Source organism: Bison bison, unplaced genomic scaffold, assembly GCF_000754665.1.
Source record: "Bison bison bison isolate TAMUID 2011002044 unplaced genomic scaffold, Bison_UMD1.0 scf7180017864141, whole genome shotgun sequence".
Taxonomy (NCBI): Eukaryota; Metazoa; Chordata; class Mammalia; order Artiodactyla; family Bovidae; genus Bison; species Bison bison.
This window is the reverse complement of record NW_011494713.1, coordinates 2,581,265-2,592,628: the sequence shown is the minus strand read 5'-3', so window position 1 is coordinate 2,592,628 and position 11,364 is coordinate 2,581,265. Positions and strand designations below refer to the sequence as shown.

At 37.3% G+C, this 11,364-nt stretch overlaps 1 protein-coding gene across 5 annotated transcripts in view; it reads right to left on the bottom strand.

Moving 5' to 3' along the window:
- Positions 1–11,364, bottom strand: part of KIF27 (kinesin family member 27) — a 93,121-nt gene that overhangs the window by 45,803 nt on the left and 35,954 nt on the right. For all 5 annotated transcript variants that reach the window (XM_010840066.1, XM_010840063.1, XM_010840068.1 and 2 more), the window contains 3 exons: positions 6,962–7,131; positions 6,380–6,483; positions 4,971–5,126 (listed from right to left, as the gene is read on the bottom strand). In XM_010840066.1, coding sequence (XP_010838368.1) covers positions 4,971–5,126; positions 6,380–6,483; positions 6,962–7,131 — 430 coding nt within the window. The remainder of the gene's footprint in view (positions 1–4,970; positions 5,127–6,379; positions 6,484–6,961; positions 7,132–11,364) is intronic.

Below are 11,364 nucleotides of genomic sequence, written 5' to 3'. Positions count from 1 at the left end.
TGCAGCACTTTCAGAGCATCATCTTTCAGGATTTGAAATAGCTCAACTGGAATTCCATCACCTCCACTAGCAGGTGCCCAATATGCTACTGGAGATCAGCGGAGAAATAACTTCAGAAAGAATGAAGAGATGGAGCCAAAGCAAAAACAATACCCAGTTGTGGATGTGACTGGTGATAGAAACAAGGTCCAATGCTGTAAAGAGCAATATTGCCTAGGAACCTGGAATGTCAGGTCCATGAATCAAGGAAAATTGGAAGTGGTCAAACAGGAGATGGCAAGAGTGAACATCGGCATTTTAGTAATCAGTGAACTAAAAAGGACTGGAATGGGTGAATTTAACTCAGATGACCATTATATCTACTACTGCAGGCAGGAATCCCTTAGAAGAAATGGAGTAGCCATCATGGTCAACAAAAGAGTCTGAAATGCAGTACTTGGATGAATCTCAAAAACGACAGAATGATCTCTGTTCGTTTCCAAGGCAAACCATTCAATATCACAGTAATCCAAGTCTATACCCCAACTAGTAACGCTGAAGAAGCTGAAGTTAAATGGTTCTATGAAGACCTACGGGCTTCCCTGGTAGCTCAGCAGTTAAAGCATCTGCCCGCATTGCAGGAGACCTGGGTTTGATCCCTGGGTTGGGAAGATCCCTTGGAGAAGGAAATGGAAGACCTACAAGAAGGAAGACCTACAATACCTTTTAGAACTAACACCCAAAAAATATGTCCTTTTCATTATCAGATCAGATCGATCAGATCAGTCGCTCAGTCGTGTCCGACTCTTTGCGACCCTATGAATCGCAGCACTCCAGGCCACCCTGTCCATCACCAACTCCCGGAGTTCACTCAGACTCACGTCCATCGAGTCAGTGATGCCATCCAGCCATTTCACCCTCTGTCGTCCCCTTCTCCTCCTGCCCCCAACCCTTCCCAGCATCAGAGTCTTTTCCAATGAGTCAACTCTTCGCATCAGGTGGCCAAAGTATTGGAGTTTCAGCTTCAACATCATTTCTTCCAAAGAAATCCCAGGGCTGATCTCCTTCAGAATGGACTAGTTGGATCTCCTTGCAGTCCAAGGGACTCTCAAGAGTCTTCTCCAACACCACAGTTTAAAAGCATCAATTCTTCGGCGCTCAGCCTTCTTCACAGTCCAACTCTCACATCCATACATGACCACTGGAAAAACCATAGCCTCGACTAGACGGACCTTTGTTGGCAAAGTAATGTCTCTGCTTTCGAATATGCTATCTAGGTTGGTCATAACTTTCCTTCCAAGGAGTAAGCGTCTTTTAATTTCATGGCTGCAGTCACCATCTGCAGTGATGACTGGAATGCAAAAGTAGGAAGTCAAGAAACACCTGGAGTAACAGGCAAATTTGGCCTTGGAATACAGAATGAAGCAGGGCAAAGACTAATATAGTTTTGCCAAGAAAACACACTGGTCATAGCAAACACCCTCTTCCAACAACGCAAGAGAAAACTCTATTCATGGACATCACCAGATGATCAACACCGAAATCAGATTGATTATATTCTTTGCAGCTAAAGATGGACAAGCTCTATACAGTCAGCAAAAACAAGACCGGGGGCTGACTGTGGCTCAGATCGTGAACTCCTTATTGCCAAATTCAGACTTAAATTGAAGAAAGTAGGGAAAACCACTAGACCATTCAGGTATGACCTAAATCAAATCCCTTATGATTATACAGTGGAAGTGCGAAATAGATTTAAGGGACTAGATCTGATAGATAGAGTGCCTTATGAACTATGGATGGAGGTTCGTGACATTGTACAGGAGACAGGGATCAAGACCATCCCCATGAAAAAGAAATGCAAAAATGTAAAATGGCTGTCTGAGGAGGCCTTACAAATAGCTTTGAAAAGAAGAGAAGCGAAAAGCAAAGGAGAAAAGGAAAGATATAAGCATCTGAATGGAGAGTTCCAAAGAATAGCAAGAAGAGATAAAAAAGCCTTCCTCAGCGATCAATGCAAAGAAATAGAGGAAAACAACAGAATGGGAAAGACTAGAGATCTCTTCTAGAAAATCAGAGATACCAAGGGAACATTTCATGCAAAGATGGGCTTGATAAAGGACAGAAATGGTATGGACCTAACAGAAGCAGAAGATATTAAGAAGAGGTGGCAAGAATACACAGAAGAACTGTAGAAAAAAGATCTTCATGACCCAGATAATCACGATGGTGTGATCACTCACCTAGAGCCAGACATCCTGGAATGTGAAGTCTAGTGGGCCTTAGAAAGCATCACTAAGCCCAGCTACTGACCCTGAAAATTTGATTCTGATTTATTCTGAATAGTCAGCTATTCCTGGACTAGCAAACCCATGGCAGTGGGAAGTAAGAGTCTAGAGCTCATAGAAGGAATAATCATAGGGTCCAGTTGTTATATTGGTATCCTGAAAGTCTCTTAATTTTTAATAAAAGTTTATTAATTTTAATAAATTAAAATCTCTGAATTTTAAAATTCTTTAACTTTTTAATAAAATCTTTTAATTTTTAGTAATTTTTTTCAAGTAGCAACCTAGATGTCCATCAGCAGATGAATGGATAAGAAAGCTATGGTACATATACACAATGGAGTATTACTCAGCCATTAAAAAGAATACATTTGAATCAGTTCTAATGAGGTGGATGAAACTGGAGCCTATTATACAGAGTGAAGTAAGCCAGAAGGAAAAACACCAATACAGTATACTAACGCATATATATGGAATTTAGAAAGATGGTAACGATAACCCCGTATATGAGACAGCAAAAGAGACACTGATGTATAGAACAGTCTTATGGACTCTGTGGGAGAGGGAGAGGGTGGGAAGATTTGGGAGAATGGCATTGAATTATTAATAAAATTAAAAAAAAATAAAAATAAAAACAAAACAAAACAAAATTTCAATAAAAACCTTTTAATTTAAAAATCTTAATTAATTAATTATAAATAAGTACATGTAAGTTGTCTTCTGGCTCTACAATTCTGATTCTGACTAACTTTAAAATATATATGACAATGTTTTAGTGACTCTAAGTCCCAAAAATTGTTTAACACACCAATATTTTATGAACCACTAAGAAAAACTACAGTACCAATTACACCATGTTAAATGCTGAAATGCCACTGATTTTTAAGATGCATTCTGATTTCAGAGATATTATAATGTGAAAAAAGTATATATTAAAACTGATGAATAATTGTCATTGTTATTCATTTTGGCTGAAGTAGCTACTATTTGGGGAAGTCTTCAGGGAAAGGGCTTTGAAAAGGAAGTACACATTGACCCTTCTGCTAAACACCATCTCTAAGGGTCTTCAGGAAGCTCCAAATTGCCCTCCATTCTAATGAGCAAGAAGAGAACCTGCTCAGTTTAAGTGCAGATATCCTCTATTTTAAGGCAACCAGGATGGGTATGCTGCTGCTGCTGCTGCTAAGTCGCTTCAGTCGTATCCAACTCTGTGCGACCCCATAGACGGTAGCCCACCAGGCTCCCCCATCCCTGGGATTCTCCAGGCAAGAACACTGGAGTGGGTTGCCGTTTCCTTCTCCAATGCATGAAAGTGAAAAGTGAAAGTGAAGTCACTCAGTAGTGTCCGACTCTTAGCGACCCCATGGACTACAGCCCACCAAGCTCGTCCATCCATGGGATTTTCCAGGCAAGAGTATTGGAGTGGGGTGCCGGATGGGTATACCAGGCTACAAAAGTGTGCTTGCTAGATATCTCATGGTGGGATAACCTATCTGAAAGAAAATCATTTATTTTAGAGCAGTAAATATCCTCAAGTTCCCTGCACACTACCCTGAAATCATGGGAATGCAGAAGCCATTTAAACTTCTAAACTGTTTCCTAGATTCACCCAAGGGAGGTTTATTGGCATCGATCCTGCCTACGAGGAAGGAGCACAATCAAAATCAAACACGTGAAATAACTGGAGCTGGAAGGATGCACTGCCAGGAATGAGAAACAAAAATGCTTTGGACAGCATCTATGTGTGTGTGTGTGTGTGTGTGCGTGTGTGTGCGCGTGCGTGCACGCGCTCAGTTGTATCCAACTGTAGGGGAAAGGAAGTTGAGAAAGGAAGACTGACAGCTAAAAAGCTAGACTTCAAGAAAGAGGAGGGAGAGCGAAGCCAAGTTTCTCCTTGCTGGCAGAGGATCTGGTACCCATAATTTGTGTAGTCTGAGTGTGATTATAGCCCTGGGCTTGAAGAAGAGGAAGGTATTAGTAGTATCTCCTTCAGTTCCCCCAGGAGACCATTGGAACTGGGAAAAGAAATGTTAGTGGTCTAATTCCTTCAATTCTTTACTGAATTTCATAGTAGTCAAGGCTTATACTTTGAGTATATTAGTTGGGGGAACCAAAAAAACTTGAGGTGTGCATTTTAGAGCAAGCCTAATGGAGCTGGATGGTGAGGAAAGGTGGTGGTATATACACCCAACCTGGTAGAATCTGAGACTAAGGGGAGGAGCTGAAAGCCTGGCTCACTCAAGAAGACAGCTCTCAAAGACAAATCCTTACATCTTCAGAAAAACAAAAGTTATCTACAGTTAAAATACAAAGCTTGTAATTAATGTTAAAAACAAATTATTCAAGAAAGTAAAGATCAATAATTTAAAATAGGTATTTACTAAAATGAGTTAGGAAAACATCTTGGACATCTTATTTCCAGATGCCAAGAATAAAGTTTCTTTAAAAAGTGACAAAAAACATTAAGGGCCACAGAGATTCAGGACAACACAGAGTTTACACTGGTTAGGACAATTCATAGATAAAATTGAACATAATAAAATTCTTTTGATAATTAACCTCCACGTATTGGCTTTAGAGCCCACCTTGCTATACCAAATTCCAGACTGACGTGGATAGTCCTGAGCATCAGAAATTAAAATAAATGTTACAACATGAGAAGCACCTTTAGAACCTTTTCTTTCTCATAAGTTCACTAGATACTATTACCTGTTTTAATTAATTCTTTAATCAGATCTTCCTTCATCTTGATGTTAATAGTAAGTTCTCTCATTTTTTGTTTAGCTTCAGTAAGTATGAGTTCTGAATTTCTTAATTTTTGCAAATTTAACTCTTGACTCTCCTGGAGACATTCAATCTTTAAATCTTCAAAATAAAAGAAACAAAGCTGAGAAATAAAACTATCTGCTCAGAAACATTTAACAAAAGTAGAGTTTAAAAATAAAAAAAGCAGACACAGAAGCAGTCTAGAAGTACCAGAGGAAGGGACAAACAGAGAAGGAAAAAACATGGCAATTGTGATTTTAGTTTTCCAGCTTACAGTGAGTTTTCCTTTCCTTAAAACATGTATATGCTCTAGTCATATCCTGCAGGTTCCGACACAGTTTCTCATTGCTCTTAGATATTCTGCAATTTGACTTTTTCTTTAATCTGAGCTACTTAAAAAAGCTATTAAATCTCCAGATGGGTAGAGGTTTTCATTTTTTTCCTACTAACTTGTAGTTTTACTGTAATCAGAGAATGCATTCTATTCCAGACTAATCAGAACAGGGCCCATACTGTTTGTTACTGTCTTGTACCAGAATATAGATCAATTACCTCACTGTTTTAGTTCAGCTGAGACTTTTTTCATAGACTTTCTCAATGAAGGAGTTGATGCACTGATTTACATTCTGATATAAGTTTCTTACCTGGTTGTAGACCAGTGACAAATGGTTCAAGGATGGTGACTGTAGCACTTATCTATACTACTATACACTTTTAAAATCTATTTTCGTTTCATGTTTTAATATTACATGCATAGGCTCTTAAAAAAGATGCTATTTTCACAGTGTAGGACTTATTTATCATGTTATTTATATTCTCTGTATTCTTTGTGTTTCACCACTCATAAGCCAAGAAAAATGAGCTAAAATCTCCTCATACAGTTTTTGCAACATAAACATCTTTTATGCCATTTTTTAATGCATAAAATTCTCATCAGTTGTGAACATTACAAGCATCTGCTAGACTAAGTTGGCTCTAATATCAAATACACCACTAATGGTAGGCATGGGTGCCAGTGAAGCAGTGAAGAAACACCCAGTAAATTACTTAAGATGGATTTTAAAGAAGGCAAGAGTGGGAAGTTAAACTCAAGTTTGAATATCAAATCCCCATTCTGAGAGATTTAGCCTATAACTCTATCTAGAATTGACTGGTGAAAAAGCTTTACTAAGGAGTAAAAAGAACAAGAAATCAGAGCACAGAGCAGAGAACATAAAGGAAAAGCCAGGAAAGCACTCCAAACCAAGTTTCTGTCTCTGAGAATCCCTAGATGCTTCTTAAATTATTGCTTGAAGAAAAAGAGAAGTGTCTTATAAATATTAGATCTAAAGTACTTGAGAGAGTCTGTGTACCTTCATTCTCCAATCCTGACTTTTGTGTTTGATCCTGAATATCATTCAATTCAACAAGTGAACAAACAGAGCCTGGCTTCTGAATCCATGAGCAACTTCTATGTCTAAAAAAGGAAAAGGCCAGGACCAAAGGTAACTTGTCTGTTAGTCATTTTTAATCTGCCCTCAAATTAGTTTTCGCCCAAATTACTCTTTAAATTATGGCTTACATAAAATAAATGGAATTTACTAATATTTCACCAAGTAAAGAGATACCCCCCACAATGTTGGACCCAATGGAAAATTCATCATGTTTTTTGCCACTGTGGCAGCAGAATTAGGAAATCCAAAATCTTTTTCTCTGAAAATTAAACTCCAATCACCATAAACATTCTAAAAACACAGGTATTTTATAGTTGTTAGACTGACGTGTTCAAATACTGGTTTTGAAACACATTAGTTGACAGTATATGTAGCAAAAACCACTTAACTCTTCTACTAAAATTTTTTTAATGTAAAAAAACCCCTATTTCTGTATATATTTACTGTATCATGTAATTATGCTTATTAAATCAGTCAATATTAATATATATATTAACATACCTAATTTCCGATTTCTCTTGGCCTTCTGACTCTTCATCATCACTGTTATCAGAAAACTGGCACTGGAGAACTTCATCCTGTTCTTCTAAGCGACCCAGAAGCATCTGACTTCGTGTTCGAAATCCCGCAACTAGTCGATCCAGAGAGTATACAGAAGGACTTGTGTGGACCTTACAAGTGATTCCCCCACCCAACAACAAAAAAAAGTGATTTTTTTAAAGTGTCTATTTTTATCATATTGCTGAAAATGTGTTTTCTAAGAGGTTATTAGACAGGTACTCTTAAAATAGCCAATCACTGAAAACATACATTTCCCTCCCCGTACTGCCTACAAAAAAGTCAACACTCATTTCACAATACTTTTGTGTCTCATGGGTATACACTTCTTTCAGAATCTACACAGTTCTTCTTCTTCTAGAAAGCTCTTCTGGTTTCAGTTATAGCTTCAGAGAAAAACAGCACTCAAAAAGAGGCATGAGTGAAAACATCACAGCTCTTGAACATAGCTCAGGCACTCCCCAACCAATGTGAAGCCCATACACAGTGTAATAGGGCACAACTGTTGCCCTGCCCCCAGCCTTCCCAGTTCTGAACACTTGGAGAATTGCAGTGTTGTTAAGGATCTGCAATTCCCCCACTAATCCAAATCCCACCACATGAAGAAATCCAGAACCACTGCCACTTGCTCTGCCAGGGTAAGATATTCCTGATTTGGATTCAAAAGTATAGACTCAGGCTTCACATGTGGTAGTCAGGGATAGTTGATTAATGGCCCTAGTGACATACCTAATATCTATCATGGGATAAGGAGATTTTCATGGACTGCCTGTAACTTTCTATATTATAACATGCTTCTATTGACCTTAAGTTCTCAAAAATTCACCTTGGAAAACAACAATGAATTAGAAATTGCCTGTATTTTCATTTCTGTTACCAAATGTTTCCTTTCTAACCATGTCTCTATAAATGAAAGTGTTAGTTATTCAGTCATGTCTGACTCTTTGTGACCCCATGGACTGCAGCCCACCAGGTTCTCCTGTCCATGGAATTCTCCAGGCAAGAATACTGGAGTGGGTTTGCTATTCCCTTCTCCAGGGATCTTCCTGACCCAGGGATCAAACCCAGGTCTCCTGCATTGCAGGCAGATTCTTTACCATCTGAGCCACCTATCTGTCACTATAACCAAACCTCAAGGCAATTTATCCAAAAAGGTAAACAATAAGATCTCAAAGGAGGCATTCAATTTATTAATGTAAATTATTATAAGCTATTAACATTACAACATAGAGTAAAAATGTATATACCATATGGTGTTCAAGAGTCAACTGATGTAGGTTTCTTACACATCCCCTCCCAGAAAAGCCTATCTGATACTGGATATCTCTTAATACCTGATTTTTGTGCCTCCACTGTTGGTCACCTAATAAGGCCATGTGTCACATCAGCACCATGATGAACAGGGGTAAAGTTTTCTAGGTGGCCTCCCAATTCTGGGATATGGGGGAGGGCAAGGGAGTTTATTTACAGAAGAACCAACTCAAGAAGTATTTATCTAACAAGCACATTGTACCAAGCATGGCCATTTGCATTATAACCCACAGAATTCAAGGTTTCTCTTTGCTGGGGGTGTGGGTAGGGGGCTGAGGAGGGGTTTCAGGAGCAAATAAAACTTTTTGTTTAGAATCATGTTTTGTTCTCCAGGATTTCAACTTGCTTTCAAATGTTCTTTTTACAAAGAACATCAAATGACCCAGCTTAAAATATAATGAAACAGGTTTTGCCATAATGAGTAACATTCAGAAAATTAATTCCTTAGCAGTCATTTCACACAAAAGAATGGTTTTTAACCCCTTCTGGCTTATAAAGCCTTCCATAATCTGTCCCCTTGCTACCTTAAGTGCTGGGTTCTGTTTTCTTTAGTTGCTTCTGCACTCCCTGCTCCCCAAAGAATATGCTTGCATTTTCAACCATATCCTAAATAATACTGGTTATAATGTAAGTACTCAATAAGCTGGGTAATAATTCCGATAATTGAGGTGTATCCAACTAGAAAACAACTTTTTATTCTAATTGTGTTTTCTGAGAATTACACAGCAACAGGACTGGACAGAACTTTAAAGAGTAGAGTTCAACTCATCCCAGGTTTAACTCTTCTCTGTAATACTGGAAATTATCATTTAGCCTCTGCTTAAACAAATTCACTGTGGGAACCCTATTAAGCCCTGAGACCTCTAATATTATTTTGAGAGTTTTCACTAATAAATCCCTCTTTATATTCCCTTAGCACTGCTTCTCACTGGTCCTAGTTCTAGAGACAAAAGTCTAACAATAATGATAAGCCTTCAAATACCTAAACACAGTCATTATGTCCCCTATAATTTAGACTAAATCTAGAGCTACTCCAAGATTTTCCCCAAGGTTCTATAACTTGGTTGTTTTCCAAAAATAATCTAATTTGACTTAAGGTGTTGTACCCAGACTTGAATGTAATATTCTTGATCACCATACATTAAGATAATCTCTTCTCACTAGTGATGCATTTGATTGTGTTTCATTAGATGTGCTGCAACTCATTTACCATAGATTGTGGCTTTCACATATTTAATTTTGTAATTGAATTTGAAAGTTCCACAAAGGTTCATGAGATGCAATTTGTCATTTTGCTACTATGAAGTTGGTGTGTTTTGCTGGAATGAGTGTTTGGTTGGCAAGGGAACCTTCCAAGAGAACCTCTGCAGACACATCTCACACAGCTCTGCTTCATCATGAGCAACCATGTATGCAAAAAAGTGATTAAAAAGCAAAATTAATTATTTGGGGGGGAGGAAATGGCCATTGTGTGAAAGATAAAATCTTAGTGAAAACTAAAAAGGCAGCTGACTTCAGTGTAAGGGATTTAATACACAAGAATTTTGTGACTCAATAAAAATGTAATTCATTCAGGAAAAAGAAAAGATTATACAGGTATTACCACTGTTGTGAATTTGGAGATTCCACAGGTTTTAAAAATATATCCCTTAAGAACATTCCAGTTGGTTTTCTTACTATACAATAATGTCAAGTACTGAAAGTGATATTATTTACCTACTGCTTTTATTTCCTTTTCATAATGCCATATTTCATCAAATCTAAAATGTCATCAACTAAGACACATCACTATTTTTAAACCATCAAGAAAGAAGAAAAGCTATCATCTATGAAATACCATCAACTGTAAAACATATCCTACCATCATAGTTGATAAAATGTGAAAAAAAAAAATGTGAGGCTTATAATCAATGAAAAATGGTAGCATCATCAGCACATGTGGTGTTATTTTAAACTTATGTAATGACTAGTACCAGCTTCGTAATTTTTTCCTTCCAAAGTACCATTTTGGTGTGTATAACAGTGGCATTTGGCTTTAATTATATCATATTAATCTTAATATATCATATTAAGAAAACAGAAACCTCTGTTACATTTTTTCCTTAAGTTTAAATCTAGGTCAATTTTACATTTCATTAGATGAGTTTCCAGTATCTGTTAAATGAGCCCCTTACTCTTTTTTTTTCTATTAATTTGATGTTATATTATTATATTTAGTTGTAAGGGGTAGTTTCTTTAGGATTTCTACTTAAATAGATAAATTAAACCTTTTAGATTAAGAGATGGTTGAAAACAAATGAGTGACAACAGAAAAAAGTACAAAATGACATGCACTCAGAATGTTATTACCCATCAAAATCATGATTTTTCCAGAATATTTAATGATTGTCAAGTGTTCGTGATAAATTAGGTGAGAAAAGCTAGCTATAAAAGTATATATACAATTATCCTTCAATTAAAAAATAAATAAATTTAAAAAAGTGTCTCAAGTAGGTGCATCTAAATAGCAATTTAGTATTAGCAAACAAAAATATGTGTGTGTGTGTATGTGTGTGTATAATAGCACTGACATATATACACTGCCATGTGTAAAATAGATAGCTGGTGAGAAATTACTACATAATACAGAGAGCCCAGCTTGGTGCTCTGTGATGACCTAGAGGGGCGGGATCAGGGGAGTGGAGAGAGGTTCAAGAGGGAGGTGATATATGTATAGTTACGGCTTATTTGCATTGTTGAACGGCAGAAACCAACACAACACTGTAAAGCAATTTTCCTCCAATTAAAAATAAAATGTAAAAAGTACATATATATGTATACATACACACCTAAGTAATATGTTTTTTAAAGAAATATTTATTTATTTGGTTGCACTGGGTCTTAGATGTGGCATGTGGGATCTAGTTCCCTGACCAGGGATCGAACCCAGGCCCCCTGCATTGGGAGCTCAAAATCTTAGCTACTGGACCACCAGGGAAGTCTCAGTAATATGCTTTTAAAATAAATAAGATCCTTTCACTGTTTCCCTCCAATAT